This window comes from Battus philenor, unplaced genomic scaffold, assembly GCF_028537555.1.
Source record: "Battus philenor isolate CCGP_79_NKW_IND1 unplaced genomic scaffold, ilBatPhil1.0.hap1 SCAF_16, whole genome shotgun sequence".
NCBI lineage: Eukaryota > Metazoa > Arthropoda > Insecta > Lepidoptera > Papilionidae > Battus > Battus philenor.
Window position 1 is genome coordinate 12,217,975 of NW_027181678.1, and position 21,300 is coordinate 12,239,274.

The following is a 21,300-nucleotide window of genomic DNA, read 5'->3' on the forward strand; positions in this document are numbered from 1 at the left end:
GGTGTCTATTGTCTGATATGATGATGAAAATAAAGCTGACTGATTTTATATCTTCAATAATCGTAGTCAAGTTAAGCATTGCATAGATCTCCGGAAATGGTGGATGCTTCCTTGTTCCTTATTTCGTATCCATTTTACTGAAAATCTATGGAGGAGGCCCAAAGTAGACGTTCTTGGATGATGATGATCAAAATTAGAATTCAAATAAATTAAAGACTATTACATAATTTTGTATAGCTCAATAATTTAAGCCACTAATACGAAAGAACGTAGATAGTACTTAGTATATTATCTTATAAAGAACTATCGAAAAATGACAGCGAGAAGTTTGCTGAAAGTTTGCTTTCATTTGAATATTTTATAATAGAATCAATTAATTATAGGTTAGTTAATGCAGAAAATTCTTTATTGACCTATTTAATTATGCACCGTTTTTTGTTTACTTTTTTTTTTGGAAATTTAATTTAAAAATATAGTCAGATATTTTTTAAGATTTTTTGATTATATTGTAAAGTGATCACTCAGACGTACAAAACAATGTTTTTTCTATTGGAATGCGACAGACAAATAACTTATCACAGTACAAAGCCTGCAGGGATAGATAGTAAATAAACAATAATTTTAATAGTAATTAGTAATCCGAATTTTAAAGACGCTTTTTCTTATTTATTATTTATGAGACAATTGATTTTCTGCATAAGGTATACCATATATTATTTGACAGCAAATGAACTATACATTCACTTCTCTAAAAATGTTAAGCAATTACTACTTGTCATGGTATATTTTGAGGTAAATTAATAAGAATGTTCACCCGCTAGCAGTGTGCACCCACCCCGCCTCGCGTGTTTACCACCGCTTCCTGTCTTCACGCGACATCACGTGCCTCCGCGCCCATAAACTCAACCCTAGACAAAAATTGTAGACCGCCTCTACTGTTTATGACTTATTCGCTTTTCGTCGCACCTTCTGTTTCGCAACGTCACTATTTTTTTTGTTTGTCTGACTAACCATGAATTTCTTATTACTTTATACTTTATAAGCAAATTCAAATTTTTAGGTTATAAATATATTTAAAAATGCATATAAAATGATTGGTTATAGGTGTAAAAGCTTTAAAGGAGTGAATTTATAACCCATTAGCTGTCAATAAACCAGAGGTACATGTTGAACAAAAATAAATGGTTTCAGAAATGTAAATAAAAATGATAAAATAGTATGCAAATTTGTTTTAAAAATTATCGACTATATATAACATATTAAAGAGCTATTATTGTATACAGAACGATTTAAAATATGACCAATGGTCTAATACATTCATCGCTTTGGAAGCTCTCACAACCAATTATCCTCAAAAGTAAATATTTACACAAAAATAATATGGATATAAAAATAAAAAAATCAAAATTGAATTCTCGCACCAAAATGGATTTTACTAATTTTTAGAGTTAAAGGCTATTTGATTTTGTTTAAGCAGATTTACTCTACTGCGTTATAGAGAAGAATAAAAAAATGATGATATGTTGCTACAAGATATTAATAAAACTTTATATACGATTTTTGAAAATAATTGTCTTGAGAGGAATTTTTGATTTTTTTTTTTTCGGAAGACGTTGAATGCAAGCTATTTTCAAACGGTCAATACAATTTGTAGGGAGGGTTTTATGTTTGAAATGATCATGATGACATTTTTTTGATTTCTTGTGATCTTTTCGAAAATAATTTCCTGAGTTAAGATCTTTTATACCGTCACCCGTATAAACATGTAACTTATTTCCACAGAAAATTTCAATAAATCAGCAGTCAAGTTAACATTTTTCTTTATAAAATAACAAATAAAATTTCTAAATAGGAAGCCAAACGTATACAAAGTTGAGTAATTCTTTCTTTTCATCGATCACAAACAATAATAAAATTCGAGTTCCGTAACTCTTTTGAACTTAATTAAATTGATTTGTTAAACCTTACGTAAACTTTGTAAAGTTCAAACGATAGTACATTTACGTAACAATACTGTTGTATTGATCTCATAAGAAAATAAAAACTGCATTTTTATATATCCCACAGTTGGAATACAACACGCCTATCAAATAGTGTCATGATCCTTAATTAACCAGACAGGCCTAGATGCGTATCGATGGATGTCATATATTTATCAGATTTTGATGTGAAGATACGAACTGGCAAGTACAGTATCAGATGTCAAACAACAAGATTGACATTCTACCTTGTTAAGATTTTTGGAACACGTTAGATGCAACTCACTTCCAACCTGTCTTATGAGAAATCTACGGGGAGGCGTATGTCCAGTAATGGACATCCTGCGGCTAAAACAAATGTTGTTGATGATGATGTCATATCTATTGGATTCGTGTCTTTAGTACGTAACGTCTATGGAACATAACACGTGCTTGTAGCGCCAATATTAAGAAGTTTAATTGGTTTATCAAGTTTAATTGTTCTACAATATATAGTTATCGTATTAGAGGTAAAAGGTTAAAAGTTTTTTGCAAAGAAATAAGTTCTGCGTTCACTTCTTTGTATATGTATAAAGAAACTATATTTCTTTATTGTTGTTTTTCGACACAGGTCTGTCATAGATGTTTTGATAATTATAAAGCAATGAAAAGTAAATTAACAATCAACTTTTGATATAGTTTATTTGTTTTAGAAGTAATGCTTTTTTGTTTTATATATGTCTTAAAAGAAAGGAAATACTTATATACTAGTAGGTGATGGGTATCAGGGGTAGGTTAGGTAAAGGGAATATTCCAGAATATTCTAGTTGATTTATGCATAGATGGTATAATATAATTCAAGTTGTATGCAATTGATATTTTATTTGTATGGTCATTCGGGAATCGAATCCCGTGACCTATTTATTTATTCATATTACTACAGAACAGTCTAATTTAATACAACCTAGAATCGGATAAAATTCCACTGTAATGACATACTTCAACATAAAGCTACAGGATTTTAAACGCGTTCAGTTCTGCGAAGTGTTCACACCAAACTTAGACAGGTGTTTTTTGGGGTCAGTTTTATAACATATTACAGTGGGTTAGCAATTCACATATGATCACGAATCACATCATATTATATCCTGAATGAAATAATTAAAATTTTACACTGTACCCTCTTCAATTGTAGTACATTTGTAAAGGATTTGTATCTATTTAAATCAGATAATTCTCTATGGCAATATTGTGACAAGTTTAATGCAAATAGAGGGTTCTAGCTCTAGGAGGGGTGTCTAGTCGATATTGAGCTGGTTAGCGGAACATATGTCAGCGGACCGTTGGGGAAAAGGATTTGTTCTGCCTCGTTAGCTTCATAGCTGAGATTATTCGACGCTTGTTGACTTTATACAATATGACGCTTTTATAATTTTATCTTTATTATGTTATAAGAATAATAACTTTCAACTTATTTAAAAGTATTATAAAGTAAAACATTGATTTTGAATAAGCACTTAGATGTAAAATATCTTTGTCAATTTTAACGCAACACTATTATTGGTGGCTGCTGAGCTATTACGCAGAACCAAAAAATAAGGAAGAGAGCAGGAAGCTGATAGCCAACCTTCACTAGTTGGAGAGGCACTTCAAGAAGAAGAAGACTATTATTGGATTGTTGCTTAGTTACATATTTTAATAGGTTAAATATGTTAATGTAAATTAAGAGAATATTTCACCTTATTTGATACTCTTTATTTTTCACATAACAGGTTCTACTTCTTTTTAGCCGATGAACGCGCACTGCAAGGCATATGCCTACCTCAAAGATCGTCCCGATGACAGGGTTAGCGCTGCTCGTATCCAGTTAACGATACCTTAATTATGTCGTCCGTCTACCTAGTGGGGGGCTGACCCACGCAGCATCTACCGGCACGTGGTGGCCACTCGAGAACCTTTCGCCCCCAACGGCCTTCTGTTGCCACGCCTACTGCCATTTCACACAAGCAATTTTTCGAGCCACGTCGTGATCTTGGTTCCTTGCAGACCTTATTTCTGATTCGATCTCGAATAAGAGGTTAAAAATAAAATAGGTGGTCTTATCACTAGAGGCAATTTTTTTTCATACAATCCGAAGAAACAGAATATAAATATAAAGATAGAAGAGGGACAAATATCCTATATATGTATATATATATATATATTATTTACATATACTATTAAAATACTTTCAAATAGTGCGCACTGGCCGAAAAGAAAAATAGAAAAATAATACGTCTTAATTTCATTCCTCGATTTTCAATTGTTTTTAGTTTTCGAATCTAACTTGTCGCTTGATTCTAGTAAGTTCGGTTTATAAATTTATAATGTTGTCTTGTTCCAAACAAAGATCGATATTGTGAGACGATATTGATGTCTTATTTAGATGTCTGTTGTTCTGAGATTGCATTTTTATGTTCGAAGTCTGTTTTATTGTAATGACGGAATCCTGCACGGCTATTAAATTTTCACAGATGCACAGACCGCGATGCACAGACAGATGCATTCAAGGATGCACAGACCGCGGCCCGCGGGCTGCATGCGGTCCGCCGACAGCGAGAATAATACTCTCTATAAAAATGAATTCTAATTAATATTAAATGCTATATATATGTAATTCTTTTTTGTATTTAATTATCTATACATCTGGCGGCCATCAGTTCATGATTTTCGCGAGTGGCCCCTAGTCTTAATAAGTCTGTGCAACCATGCTCTATTGAAATGTGACGGGACGATAATTTCTAGCAATATAAAGTCCGCAGGGGCAGACAGTAAACAATAATTAATTTTAATATGTATTGATTATGATTCTGAAAACGCCTTTATAGCTTTTCAGCTTCCAGAGGCCTATGCATATGTCTCCCCCAAAGGTTTCTACGGGGGGTAATACCTTTTTCACCACGTTTAGCAGGCGGGTTGGCAATCGCAATGTGGGATTACAGAACGTAGAAGACTCGGCTGCCGTTACATAACTGTAGCAATCCTATATAATCAATGCACAAAGTGGAAATTATATCTGATTGTACATCTTGGGAATCGATCCCGCGATTTATAATCGCGAATCCTTACCGATGAGCTAGCACTGCTCTTTATTCTTTTATAAACCGTTGATTTATGGATAGACTGTACGCTGTATTTATTTACAGTAAATGTCCTATACATCCACTTCTATACGATCATAAAATTTTCTTTACATATATATAGCATTGTATATTTTTTTATTAAATTGAATTACGTAAACAGTTGTTTCTAATTAAGATACGTTAAAAACTTTCTCCTAAAATTAAAAGTATCAGCTAAATCAATTTCGTTCGGTCATTATATTAAAGGTATTGGGAAATGATATCTATGAACGAAATCTTACCGCCAACTCTACGAATTACTATTGTCTAATTTACTTTTTAGAATCACGATTTAACTTGATTAGATACGATAACTTTTAGTTGACTGTCTACACAATTATTGGTTTTGATGTGGTTCACGACCATTCGCCATTTATGTCGTATATTCTTCCTTTAATTTCCCTTAGTTTATTTTAAATTTTAAACTGTACCTACCCTTAATATTTATTTGTCTTTGACACGCGATAGACGAATAGTATTAAAACATTTAATGTGGTTATCACGAATTTAATACTGCGATATACAAGCCAGAAAGTCAACAGGGTTATTGGATATATATATATATATATATATAGAGCTTTAAGGAGTGAATCTATACCTCATTTGCTGTCAATTACTTTATAGTACAATGTATTAAAAAGTCAACGATTTCAAAAATAATTAACAATTTAATAATAATATATTAATTATACTCTTTTATCTGTCCGCACAGACTGTGATTTCTGAAGTTAACCAGAAATTCACGCCTTTAATGCTATATTCAATCATCCTATTTAGTTACTTTTTTCAAGCTTATGAGATATGCAATATATAATAAAAACTGTAGCATCACACATGTTAATTCTGTCATTATAAACTATCCTGGAGTTCTACAAATTTGTTAACATTTAAACTTACTTCTCGTAGTAGTTCTTCTTTGGTATCCAATCAGATGTTTTGGTAATATAGATTTATTTTAATTACTATGAAAATTATTGTTAACAATGGTAACAGATTCTTTACTAGAATCATTAAGGATAGCAAGGGATTTTTATTTAATTTATATTATTATAAAAATAATATTCACATGTGCACATATAACAAATGAATATTATTGTAGATATTATTAATAATGGAACGAATTGTAGAATAAGTATGTTAGTGGATTTTTTTATTCTGTATTCTAGAAAGTTATTCGATATAAACAATTTTAAGACAATTAAATTTATTAATTAAAAAAAATGTCGCATAGTAAAAATAATTTTCGAAGCGTCGTTCCGCTCCGTAAACAAGTGCTTACAAATGTCTCCCTAAACAAAGTAATGCCTTCATCAAATATCAATAAGGCCCCGTCCGCAATAAATAAAGAGGGTTACACATCGGCTCGGAATAATAATATTGCTGTGTGTTGACCCGAGTCGCGCTGGGGCAACGGAGGCCACTCGCCCAAGTTCAAGGGCGGGGGAGAAACGAACCCTTACGCAAGTTGGGATGTCCTACAGGTGGATGCAGGGATGACTTTAACGCAAACTTTACGCGGGTAGAAAGTATCACACTTTATTTTTATCTTTCCCTATTGACACTGGGGGAACTTTTTTCTTTTCTTATACTAATTTACTCCTATTTAAAATTAGTTCCTACTTCAACATTAACTTTATTTAAAAAATATCATTTTACACATTGTCAAAATGGCAATTAATTTATCAATGTCACGTTGGCTTCTACACACGCGTTTAAAAAATCTTTCTAACAGATTTTTTGTTACACATTTGTATAAAAAAAGTATTTATGGAACCCGACTTGAATAATTTCGTACGAATCGGTTTTGGCGCCAAAATTTGACAGCGTCAATAATAAAAGTTGCCAGTATCCATTGGAAATTAAAAAGTTTAAACAGTTTTTTGTTCACATAATTATACGTTTTTTAGTTATCAAATATATGTGATTTTTGCGTAGATTGCATACTTTCAACATATGTCAAAAGATTGACAGAAATGATTATAAAGAATTAATCTATTTGTTTCATCATCATATCATCAAACGATCTTTTTACGGTCGTGGGGAGGCCTATGTCCAACTGTGGACGTCCAATGGTTGAAATAATGATAATGTTGACAAAATTAAATAGGTCTAATTTTTTTTGTACATAATATAGTAGCCTTGTACTATATGTCTTTAAAAACTTTTACAGCGGTACCTTACATAGGTAAAATCGGTTACTTTAAGCTGTCGGGATCACCATCACCTATCGTAAGTTATAGGGACAGTGACGAGACATCTCTCGGAAAGTCCCTTCTCCCCTTCTCGGACCATTATATTATTTATTTTACCGAGTTGAATACCGTGCTTCATGGATTTTTTTAGTATGAATAATGCTGTACCTATAGCCATCTTTTCAGTCGTAGGATATCTACTAGCTTAGTAACTAGGGAACACATCAGTCCGTGGACTTAACTCCAGAACCTTAAGGCCTCAGCTATACGCCTTTTGGCATTTATAGCTTCTTCGAGTTTCTAACCTACTATTGTTTACAGTAACTATACTGAAAGACTACCTGAGGAACCTTCATCTACCCCTTGTGGGTCGATTTTTGATAGATATTACGAAACAATTACTTTCGGTAAAGGATATGATGTCTTTATCGGTAACAAAAGCACGTCCCATGAAGGCGGGCGTCGTTATCACATTCTAAACACGTTTTATCGGCACGCGACTGTGCACGTTCTCCGTCGCGCGTTTCTGTTTGTAAACATGACGCGAGTGTTCCGTTAGGTTAGCGCGAGCCTTCCCCTAACTCCGATAAGTGTTCACCGGATAGGGGAAGACAGTTCCGCGTGCGAAAATGCATCTTATCTAATAAACTTAATGCTCGTTTTTATTTGTCCATAACCACCCGTATGTGAGTAATTACTAAAGCCCTTTGATATCAACCGGAATTTTGTAACTCCACTTACGAATCCTTAAGGAAGTTTCACCCATCACCTCGAGTTTTGCATACCTGTTAGCGGAATTTTTAAATTCAGTTTGATGTGTCGAGTTTTATATTTATGTAATTAGCATTGGTAATTTTTTACTTATTCTCTGTTGAAGTTATTGCTGTTAGCCTGAAGGCTTCTATAGCTTCATCGGAGCTGAGTTCACGGAGCCGAAGGGTCTGTCTACTTAAAAGGTAAGAAAAGGACCAATATTTAAACAACCTCAGAGTCAAACGGCACTAATCGGTGTAACATGACTCCTGAAGATGCCCCGCGGAGGGGTGAAACACGTGTTGAGTAGTTTGGTGGTGGCGGTTGTGTGATTCGCATTGTTTGCCGCATACGCATTTATCAGCGGGCTGGCGGGCGGTGCATTTCATTGCACGACTACCAATGCATGTGCGGCAGTGGCTAAATATTGGTCCTTTTCTTACTTAGGATGGACTTCCGCGAGGTAACGCCTGATTCCATTAAATAACTTAAAAGGTTAGGGAGTGGAATCGATTTATAGACTAGATATATAGTAATGAAATAAATAAATTACTGAAGGTGTATAACGTCCTGATCTTTGTCTAGAATAAACTCTTTAAGCACTGTGACGATGTAAAATCGCTTGATTATTTTATTAAGAGTAGACGAATATTTGTATCTCTTGTTGGTGGATGTAAATAAAGCCTTACTTGGGACGGCACAGACTAAAAGTTATCGCTTTGAATCGCCAAGCGTCTACTGCTGGTCGTAGACTTCCCTCATAGATTACTAATAAGACCCTATCTTTCTCTTCACCTTTGAGTTGGATGTCCCACGCTGCGTTCTTCACAAACCTTGAGGTCCCAGTGGCTATTTTTTTACGCCCTATGTCGCCTGTATATTGTTACTTCTGCTTGCTAATCCGCTGAATTATTTTAGTTAAATTGTGTGTGAGTGAGTAACACACATCGGTAGACTTTGGTTTTAAATCACTGAGGGGCCACTATACTATATATATGAATATAAGTAATTATGAAATAATATTTTCGACATATAGTAATAAATATAGTATTTAACATTAAACATTTTAATTTACATTTCGTAAAGTTTCCGTATTGTTTGTTGAAACAGTTGATTCGTCATTATTGAGTTCCGGACGTGTGTTAATCAGTGAGCTGGTGTTTGTAAACTTAGGCGGTGTGGTCCGACACGTGACATGGCCCACGTTATTTGCTATGTTGAACGACCTCTAGTGTAAGGTATTTTTAAGACGTTTAATTATTAGGAATTTGCTTTTTTTTATTACATATAAAAATATGTATCAAAACGAATAAATTTGATCTGATATTTTGAGACGACGAAGTGCTTTTTCTCCATTATAGTCTCTATTATAATAATATAATATATACAAATTCTTATTATATTATAATTAAGATATTTATTATTTATTAAACCTTCTATTTTACATAGGGTGTACCATACAGTAATCGACAACATATAAGCAGTGGTAGCTTAGCAGTAAGGTCTGTGATTTACTATCTTAGATCGCGTGTTTGATTCCCGGGATAGAATCTTATATAATTCACACTTTGTGTATTAATTACATAAGATTGCCATTGTTCGCCAACAACTTACCAGAGAATAGGCAGCAGCTTCCTCTGTATATAATAATGCTATACTACAATTGGCCGCCTGCCTAGGTTGGCAATAATGGTATATACCCCATTAGATGTCTTTGGGGGAGATCTATGTCTTGCAGTGACCAGTGATCTATGGGTTAAAGTGACTAAGACGAGCATCACGTTCACTTCTTTAAAGCTTTTACGCCTGTTACTAATCAGCCTTTATAAGATTACAATACGCGTGATAGTCATTGACTAAAACAATTTCAAATAAATTATTTTAATGGAATCAGGCGTTACCTCGCGGAAGTCCATCCTAACAGCATCTTCAGGAGTTATGTTACACATAACTCCTGAAGATGCCCCGTGGAGGGGTGAAACACGTGTTGAGTAATTTGGTTGTGGCGGTTGTGTGATTTGCATTGTTTGCCGCATACGCATTTGTCAGCGGGCTGGCGGGCGGTGCATTTCATTGCACGACTACCACTGCATGTGCGGAAGTGGCTAAATATTGGTCCTTTTCTTAATTTAAAATTATTTCTTAATCATTTTAAACGCTATAAGTAACTAAATATAATTTTGATAGTAATAAGTCGCCAAAAAACTTTTGACAGTACTTTGAAAGGAAAGGAGTATATTAAATCGATTTTAAATTATCACAAAAACTGCAATTACACGGCAAATATTACCGTTGTCCCGTTTTTGCGAACGGTGGACGCATAGCTAAACATTCGACCCATCCTTTTATATGAATGGTCTAATCTAAAAAAAATGGGCGGGGCGCGTGTTTGAGCGGGGCGGTTTGCGTGTTTTTTTTGTTAAATATACTATTTCTAACGTTTTGTATATTGTCCATTGATGAAAGAAGCGGCGCAAGAAAGGTCTTCGTGGCTATCTTAGGGAGAGGACAATACCTCGCAGTAGGCGTTTATCGGCTGATAATCGATATAGCCCAGCGGATTGGTCAGTTGAAGGCAGTAATCAGGTCACATAGAGCGCAGAACAAATGGCCGATGACCGTAAGATTCTGAAGTAGAGACCTGGACCAAGTACAGCGTAAGATACTGGACGCAGACCACTTCCAACTGGTTCTACTGATAATCTATGATACTTATGTCTTACTAACCGTTCATTTTTTGAACTAATTGTTCAATGTTGACAATTATTCAACGTCAGGGAAATTCAGAAAATTGTATCCACGTATCCGTATATTTATTTTATTATTTGAGAATCTCACCTTGTATTAAGATTTGCGAGTAGTAACGGGCCTTAGTATCTTATATCATGCAGTTTTACATTTAAACGTATAATAATAATGTCTGTTTAGTTGAAATAAGTAAACGGAACACTGACACGGCAGGTTGCGTACGTTTATTCAGATTATTGTGGGTCACTGGGCTCCTTACTGAGAATCAGCGATGTAGTGCGGGTTAAGCTGTACTGCATTACTTAGCTAAGCAAAGGTTATTTTTTTTGGTAATTGTAAAATATTTTTTGGTATTTATTTTACGCTAAGCCAGAAATAATTTTTTTTATTTATTACCAACTACCTCGTAAGGCTAATATGGATCTCATTGCCATTGCTTTCCCAAGAAAACCCCTAACTTTTCTTATGAAAGGAAGTCTTGATCTTTAGAATTAAGGTGAACGGCACAAGGATCTCCTAGTGGAGTTTAGTATTCTATTATCCTTATGATAAAAGCCAGTAGACGTGGCGGGACATAGTCAATGCCGTAGGAGGTCACTGAATACAAGACCGGTCAACGTGGCGTGCTATGGAAGAAGCATATACCTTGCAGAAGGCAGATGCAGATAATACTAGTCGATATGACTTTAAAAGAAACTCATATGAAATCTCTTTAAGTAGATTTTGAAAATTAAGCATGAAACATGCAATGTATTTTTTTATTGAAACAATATTGCAATTATAAATAGATTTATATTGTAACAGAATAAAAATATCACAAACTATTCATAGAAGAATAATTACGAATGTATACAAATTGAATGCTCCGTGGCGATATCATGCATCGCTAATAAAGTTTGTCTGAACATCTGCAGGTAAACACACTAATTCCGTTACTGGATATTTTTTGTTTTCGACTTAATTACTCCGTATGTTAAAATCAAAAGATGAAACGATAGTGCATTGTAATGTAACCAAATTAAAAATGGACGATATACACGCCGCGTTTTCCTTATTCTAGATGATATCGTAAATTGCGCAAATAATATGATAATCGCGGCTCCGTATCTATTTTATCATTGCAAAGTCCTTTAAAAGTCCTCACCGTGGAATAATTGATGTGAAAGACGTATCTATATGTGTGTGAATATACTTACACTCGATTAGCTTGTGTGTGTATTCTAAATGTGAACGAGTGTCGGTACGTGAGAAAATATACAAAAATTATGTCGTTTTTTTTTAAATTTTTGTTTAAGACACTGAATGTTATTCCATGACCTTGTCTCATGTTTACAGGGTGATTGGAAATATGTTTATAAGCTCTCAATGATCTGTTGCTACAGAAATAATATATACCGTAATGATAATACTATAAGAAAAAGCGTTTTTAAAATTCGAATTTACTACATATCAAAATTAATTATTTATTATCTGTCCCTGCATAGTTTTTATTGCCTGATAGTCTATTATATTCCAAAATTAAATATCAATTAATGTAATATATTTCAAAATGATCGCTTTTTTCTGACAAATGAGCTGTACATTCAACCCTTTTAAAACTTTTATATTATAACTAATACAGTTTAATCTATAAATAATTAGTATTAATTTAAATGATTAATACAGTAATTATACCACTAATTAAAATATTGTTACGAATTAGAAACGACTTCGTGTAAAACATACATAAACATGTTATAAAGTTCTAATATTTTTTAGGCAAACAACGTATTGAGTCACGTTCAGACAATAATAAAATTTTAGATTTAATATAGTTTTAGAATGAATTTCATAAGACTTGATTCTAATTTATTTTTATAACTTGGTCGCTATAAGATTGGTTCATGTTATGTACAGGAAGATTTCTTATATATAATTGATTGTAGATAACTTACTATATTTCTATACAGCCCCGTATAAAGCGATAATTTTGAAATATGGTACGTAAATGATACCTTTCTGTAGGAATGCAAGAAAGCCTGTAATTAAATTATAATTGTTCTTATGTATCATATAATCATATAGTTATTTATTATTTCTGAAACGTTTGATTTTTGGATATGGTGTACAATACATTAATTGACAGCGAAAAGCATTTTCACCTATAATCAAACATCCTGTATAAAACTGGAACAGTCCTGCCAAGGGCGTCTGTTTTGGAAACTTTAAGGGAATATCCATATCTATGAGTTGTCGTCTGTCATTGGAATGATGATGGTACGGAATGGTATCCAGTTATCTGAAGGCGGTGAGTAGACGCCGCTGTAACAAGATTACCACCTGATTACCGTCGTACCGTGAAGCGGAACATTGCTTCAGCGAGTACCCTGATCGCTGCGGACACAAATTTGCCTACTTACCTATAAAGGGCTAATCGGATTGTTGTACAGTCACCGACACAAGTGTTACTTTAATTTTTTTTAAATAATTTTTATTTTATTTTCTTTATTAACAAGTTATTCTAAGATTTGAATGCTGAGGTTTAATAATACCTTAATATACATATATATATCTACTAGGTAAACCGACAAAACCGTCAAGGTTGCGGGCAGCGCAAGTGGCGACCTCAGGGGGAGACCTTGCATTGGGAGTAAATACGCTGACATGAAGATTACCTCTAAAAATAGGTTTATATTGAATTTTTTTATAGCCAAAATTAAAGTCAATACGATATGTTTCATTGTATCCATGTTTTGTTTGTGTAAATTATTTACATATTTTTTTTAAAAAAATTAAGCAATGAAACAATGAAATGAATGAAAAGTTCGTTGGCTTCGTGATATAGAGCTACCAGAGCGTCAAAGACTTTCAATAAATTATACATACAGTATGACTTTATTGAAAGGCGATTATTTACATTATTATCCCCAATACCTTAAAGTCATAACGGTTACCATTTACGTACGCCACGAAAAATATACTAGAAGAGCCTTAATAGAAACTAGAAAAATTTATATCCTTCCGATATTCTTCAGCTTAAATTTACGAAGGTTCTAAACGCATGAGAATAGTCATTTGTAAACAAATCATTACTATACATTATTTTGACTTAAAATCCTTAACACTGTTATAGTTTGACAAGTTTTTTTTTTAAAAAATTGTATTAGGAGCTTATTGTAATTCCGTACATTTACCGATAAAATTAGTTCCGAATAAGAATTTGATTTTTCATAAAATTAATGTTAGTTATATTCTTACAATATTACAATAAATTATATATAATAGAGATGTTATGATAATAGATAGTATAGTAGTTAAAATACGATTATTCCAATATAAATAAAAAGTTTCATCCTTACGTTGTTGACATACCGAAAAGTTGAACTAAACGGTTAGACAGCTCGTTTTTGGTGAGAGTCGCCAAGATTTGGAACAACTTGCCTGGGTCTATTTTTCCTGATGAGCTGAACTCTGGAGCCTTTACGAGTAGAGTGAAAAGGTTTCTTTTGGATGGGCGTGTACCACCTTCGTTTTCATCTACACTTTCCATCAGGTGAGATGGAAGACAAACGCCTATTCCATTACAACTATTTAAAAAAAATAACTTTCCTTCCGAGTTAAGAGACTGTTGTTATCTGCGTATTATTCCAACTCTCAACCAAGCTTAACCAACCACAAACTTTTCATAAAGATAATATTTTTAAGTTTTAAAAATCTAGATGTAATAAACGGTCTTGTATATCTTTATCGAAATGAATAATTATTTATATATCAAATGGTTATACCCTGTTTGTTACACTTACTTTGTTGCTATATGGATTGAAGTAAGAGGCAATGCCACCTGTAATTAAGTTCTAGTCTCTCTTAACTTATCACATGTGATCGGAAATGGTGGAACGATATTTAATATCTTTATCACAAAGCTATAATTTTCTTATACTAATTTTTCTGCTACCAATATCATATGTTTCTTATACGATCTTCGTACTGTTTTAAAAGGCAATTGATATATTAACATGAAAAGTAACAGTGGCGAACGCTTGAATGTAGGTGTGAAAGCTGCAAAGGTATGAATGTATAGCTATATAAAGTTATCACTCTAAAAGTCTATTAGAATGCTTCAAGCAGTACGAAGTCTGCGGGGACAGATTTTAAACAATAATTAATTATTATAACGTTGTTTATTATTTTTGAGACCCTAGATTTTTGACTAGGGTATACGATGCATTTATTGATATTAAATATGCTATACATTCGACCCTTTTAAGCTTTTACGTCTATAATCACCCTGTATATATTTCGTAAAAAATAAGAATGTATTGGACCCCAAAATGAAATAAGAAGTTGTTTAAACAATTTTTAATTATGGTAAAGATGTAAATATATACATTAAAGTAGCGTAACAAAGAAGGTTTTTGGAGAAATCGGTAGGGTTAATATTTTCGAGTCAGTTCACTGAACTGAATAAAGAGTGCGGGATGCGGCAAACGGAGGTGAAGACAGAAAGCGACAGTAAAATGGTGCGGCGGTCTGAACTGGTATTTGGCCCTGCCAGGTACAGTCGCGTGCAGAGGAACGCGGACAGCATTACGTCTAGTCAGTGTGACTCGACCTTGACCTTTGCGGCGGGAGATGCACCGCATTTGCATATAAACGCACGCCCGACGGCCGATGCGATTACCGTCGCGAACTGGTTCCTATAAACTCCGCCGAGAACGCGACTGGTTCCTGCGCCGGTACGCTCGCGCTCAACAGCTCTTTCGTTACATTGTCCACCGCAGACAAGCGCTTCAAGCTTTTTTTTATTAATTAGTATGTGTTTGTAGGAACTGTATGGATTGTAATTAAATACATCACGAATAATCAAGACGTCTTGATCCTGTGTGGGATATAATTAGTTATAAACATTATAAATTAAAAATGTTGAATACTCCTATTAAATGTAATTTTTGTATTTATTTAATTAATAAATATATTCTATGAGACATGCTTTTTATTTTCTTTTATAAATATTACTAATTTATGCATAAAAATGAATAATTTAAATTAAAAAAAGCTTCTCCATACGCGAAGAATATTCGTTTTGTTTTATTCATATAAACTAAGTAGACATTGTTAAAACATAATAATATTACATGTATCATACATTGTTATACGTCAAAAAATTTGTTGAATCTAAATAATGTAAGAAATCATAATTATTCTAAAATATTTATATAACTATATTACTTCAAAATACATCTTCGTTATAAAATACAATACAATGAAGATATCAAAATATTAAAGATAAATTTTAATATCCGGGAAAGACTTGTTGTCAATTGATATGTTAGAACGAAATAATAATAAAACTTCTGAAGAGATTGTCGTGCGCGAATGTACACGTTTCCAGCTAAAGGGCGATCGGTGTTCGATTGTGAATAAAAATAATTGTTATTTATCGTTATTAATATTTTCAAAGCTTTTAAGTCTAGGTGGTGGGCGTTAATCATGTATTTCGTATGCTATTGTAATATATCAATAGCGACTTTGAATTAGGAATAATATTTTATACGCTTGATAATAACGTTATAAGTGAAGTAAAGTTATAATATAATTATAGCATATAGCATACAGCATATAGATCCACTGATATAGCATACACTCTCACTAATAATACGAATATATAGCACTATCTAATAGTTTTAAAAATCATTTTTGTTTGATTTCACATCGAAAAATTTTTGCAGTACAGTAAAATATTTTTAAAATAATGTAAATAAGAAATAGTAAACATTTTTATAATTGAAATATACGCGATTTTATTCGTTATTCCACGGCCGAAAATGTAAAATTCCATTCGCTGCAAAAAAACCTAGATTGAGTAGAATAAATAATTACTTATATGATTTACATATACTCCAATTTTATTTATTACTGTATTCAAAACTTAAACATTAAAGTGTAATGAATATTAATATATTTATACAAAAGACTCTAAATTTAAATTTTATAAATTGATGGAACATTAAATTAGAAATGAAACTAATTAAATAAATCAGTGAAAATCGATTTGTTATGCACAACCTTAACGGTGTTATTGTTGAAATTTATTCTTATCAAATTTATAACATTTTAAATGTGTTTATACATTAATTATTTATTTATTGATTTCGAAACTGGATCAATCTGAATATGTAATTTAACAATATATTTAAATAAGTACGAATCGTATATAAAAACATATTTTCCATTACAGAAATAAAGAAGACAATTTTTTTAATTTATTACGTAAATTATATTTAAATAATGAGAGTTACATTGTATATAAGACCAAATTTTTATATATACTTGAAATTTATTATTGTACGTTCTATACAGAATGATTGATAAAAGATTTAAAGTTTTAAATGTGTGAATGTACATCTTATTTGTCAGTAAACAATTTTAAAAGCTGTTACATTTATTTTCAAAGACTGAATAAAGTGATCACTCTGAAACACGATTTACTTATTTTTCTATTATATCTACAGGCCAAAAACTTCTAACACTACAAAGACAGATAGTAAACAATAATTAAATTTTATATATTGTTATTAGAATTTTGTTAACCTTTTTTTTATTATTCTATCATTTTGTTATTAATTATTTCTGATATTATATAATATAACATAATACATATTGTATAATATTATTATTTTAGTAAGCATGCACGATTGAATCGTCGATTATTTTAATATTACACGTAATAAGCTACCACCGTCTGGGAACGCTGATCTGTTGAGAGGAGCCGGCCCGAAATTCAACAGTTGCTCTATTAAATGTAATTTAACGACTTTTTACGTGTATATTATAATATAAAACATTGAATGTTTAAAACTCATAATCAAACATCATGTATATGCGATACGTGAGTTTTTATTACATAATAATACGGCGCTAGAATTAAAAAATAAGTACGATTCATTAAATTTTTAATTAATTTTAACAACATAATTAAAATCAGAAGTTAGTTGACTTCCGTCGGTATTTTGCAGCGGACTATAACATCAACTACTTGGCTATAAAGTAAAAAATGGAAATGATGTTTTCGGTGGGAATTATTAGTAAAACATTAATTATTACTAATTTGTAATCTATTATATAAACATATAATACAATACAGTGTTTAATGTGTTTAAGTCCAATCTTGGAAAAAGTCTATATTACAGCTCGATTTGAGGCTCCTAAAGTAGCGTAGTTAAAATAAGACTTAAGTTAGGAGTTTTGAGCTTTGCTAACACAACTCCGAAACTCTGAAACTGTTATTGCCAACCATTTACAATATTCTTAGCCTATGTCAATGATACAATAAAATGTATAAAAATTATTTAGCGTTTACAGATGTTACCATAATAATTAATGAACTAATAAATGGTTCTGTATATCGTAGCGTATGTATATTGTAAAGTCCCAGTGTACCAAGCCGGACTGACGGCAAAAATTCAAGCCTTATCTTCTAGATTAAGGTAACGTTATATTCTAGATAAACTTCCTAGTTTTAATAAAATTAACTAAATTTTTAAAAAGTATGGTAAAAGAAAGGATACAAGATTGACTAAATTCGGTTCTTTTATTATAAGATTTTTTGCAATTCGGTGATGAAAATAATATGAGAAGGCCCGAGTTGTGGCTGCTGGGGGAGTTGTCAAGCCTGCTACTTAAAATGAGTTTTAGGTTTTAAATCTTGTGGAAGCCAGTGTGGCAACAGTGTTCCATAACAAAAATTATAACGGACAAAATTTAAATTTTATTTTGCTAGATTTATCATAAGGCTTTTCGAAAAGGAGGCCGGTTTCTTTTATCTGATTTCCATAGCTTTAATATCATCTTTAACTATTTTATTTTATGTTTTTTTCTTCATTATCAGATCAACCGATGGACGACTACTGCAAGGAATATGCCTCCGTCAAAGTCCGCGACAATGGCTAGCGTTTCCCGCGTCCATCGATTTCTCGCCACATAACTATATCAACTCTGTTAACCCTTAAATGCATGACTTATTTATACTTTAAAATATATATATATATATATCTTGCAGAAAAGTACAATTCAGGAAAAAATAGGAAAAAAATACATATAAATATTTAATATTTTTTATACTTATTAAAAAACCTTATGTTGCACTTATAAAACACTATGTATGTACTGCTACATAGGCTGTTTAATTTTTTAAGGTTTTCATCATTATGCATTTAAGGGTTAACTGATATATAAATCCGAATAGTTACTTGTGCTATCTTCTGTTAAACCCTGTAACACTTTTTATTAATGTTACTAATTAGAGAAAATAAACTGTTGTTCTGTCAGTTAAAATGATAAACAACAATAAAGATGATTTCATAAAATTTTGACAGATTATATATAAAACACAATTTTATTGAAATTATAACCTCGGTGGTAGATCTTTATCTAAAAAAAAAAAAACGTATAAATGATCTGTTTCTGTCACCAGGCAGTAATATGTAAACATTACTATTATCTGTTTTAAAAAGAATAAATGTCATTTCGCCACTTTAGGAAAGTACCATATTGATAGGTTATGTTATTTTTCTTGCGTGTATAGGTCAGTTAGTTTCCTTTTAAAAAGGCGCGAGAATCGAATGAAAACAGCAAAACATCATAAATTTACAGTTTTATAATTTTATTTTGTTTAAACGTACAGAAGGAGGGAAAAAACATGCATTCTATTTTCGAATGCAGTCGATCCAAAATTATTAAACAACTGGTTTTTATATTATTAAACGTATTATTAAATTTCCGTTTATATGATTAATAATTTGGTTTGTGATTTTTTAATAATTTAATTAAATATTTTTAATCAATAAAATTAAGTTTGGATATGTCCGTGATTTATATATAAAATTATCATTTTAAATAGAATTAATTATTAGCTTTTATGATTTCTTTGATATATTTAGTAGTATAACGTAAATTTATTTTTATTAATTACGCTAATACAAGTTTTAATCTGTGTTATAAAAATTCACCGACGGCTATCCAATTTTATTTTAAAATTCTTTTATGAGTTTCTGTTCTAAGATTTAGTTACTTTTTTTTAAACATCAATGTAAGATTTTTATGATAATTGATGAAGTTATTATTATTAGAAAAAGTAACCTATTTTTTATTTTTACAATAATTTAATATCCCTTTGGGACATATTAATTACTAAATAGTATAATATCTTTATTAATGACTCAATTTAAATAAATAGAATTTAAAACTTGAGGCTTATAAGTTTAACAATTAATTACATGAAGTAATAAATTTATTATAAATAATTATAAAGCGATATGTTGTAAAAATGTTTGAATTTTTAGAGTAGAAATTACTTGCTTCGTATACAATTCGTTTATTTTATTTATTTAATTATTTACAAGTAATTTTCTTTAATTAATAAATGAATTTTAATATTTACAACTATTAAATATAAAACTATAATGAATATTGTTAAACGATCAAGTTATCTACATCGGTTAAGTCATTTAACGGCTGCTTATGTAAACAAAATAAATAAAGTATAATCGATGGTGGAGTAATAGTGTGAATTATAAGTTAACTGGAAAAAAATAATTAATTTAGTTAATTTACTGACCTGTGTGACAGTAATCTTCTAAGTAATGTCTCGCTGCCCGCTGCACGATCGAATAGTAGAGACTGACAGAGGAGGCGAGCGCCATTTCTTCCTCTCTTCTCTGCTCTGCTCTATATTGTACAGTGTCCAGTCCGTGAGTGTGTACAGTTCATACGCCTCTAAAGTTTGTTACGACAACAAAAACAAATAACGGAACAACTCATATATTGAAAAACTTCATTAGTTTGTGACGAAATAATAACAATGTGAAATTAATCGTAAATAAGTATACTAGTTTGAACTGCGTTTAGTTGCGGTTGTAAGAAAAATTTTGACGAACGAAATATCTTTTGATTCCCGAAATATTGGCACGGTGTTGCATTTTTTTGATTGTTTCTTGGGTCCAAAGTCACAGTTTGGTGTTCACCGAATGCCGCATCTCTACCGCCGTCCAAAACTCTACGCGAAATCAAACACGTAAGTCAAAATAATAGAAACGCGTGGATGCAAGCGGCGCGCGCCGCGTCTACAGCGACACTGGGGCTCGCTTCACTTTTTTTGCTTCCCCTTCTAGCGGACGCTTCTGAAACACACGCCCGGATAAGCCGAACGCTCTGATGTATCGAATTAAATTTTCCAATTTTTCACATTATTTTTCGTGACAATTTTAATTTTTCGTATTCCAGTTAGAAAAGTTTTATTCACATTGGAGACATTATTAAGTTAAACAAATAATTGTTTAAACTACAATTTAAATTTTAAACATTTTTATTAAAATATCAAATATTTTAAAATCATTAATTAAAAGTAGTTTTAATTTTTATTCTTGTTAGATTGAATTTTGCGTGACGATTTAGGGAATGGCGGCGACTGGGAAAGGCGGGAAAATAAGTTTCCCGCCAAACAGCCTCGAG

The 21,300-nt window shown here is 31.8% G+C and overlaps 1 protein-coding gene across 1 annotated transcript in view; it reads right to left on the reverse strand.

Annotated features, from left to right (window-relative positions):
* jim overlaps positions 1-20,847 on the reverse strand; it is a 70,682-nt gene extending 49,835 nt beyond the window's left edge. Inside the window, exon 1 of the mRNA XM_068762055.1 lies at positions 20,408-20,847. Coding sequence (XP_068618156.1) covers positions 20,408-20,492 — 85 coding nt within the window. The 5' untranslated portion in view covers positions 20,493-20,847. The remainder of the gene's footprint in view (positions 1-20,407) is intronic.
* Between the last annotated feature and the right edge of the window lie 453 nt (positions 20,848-21,300).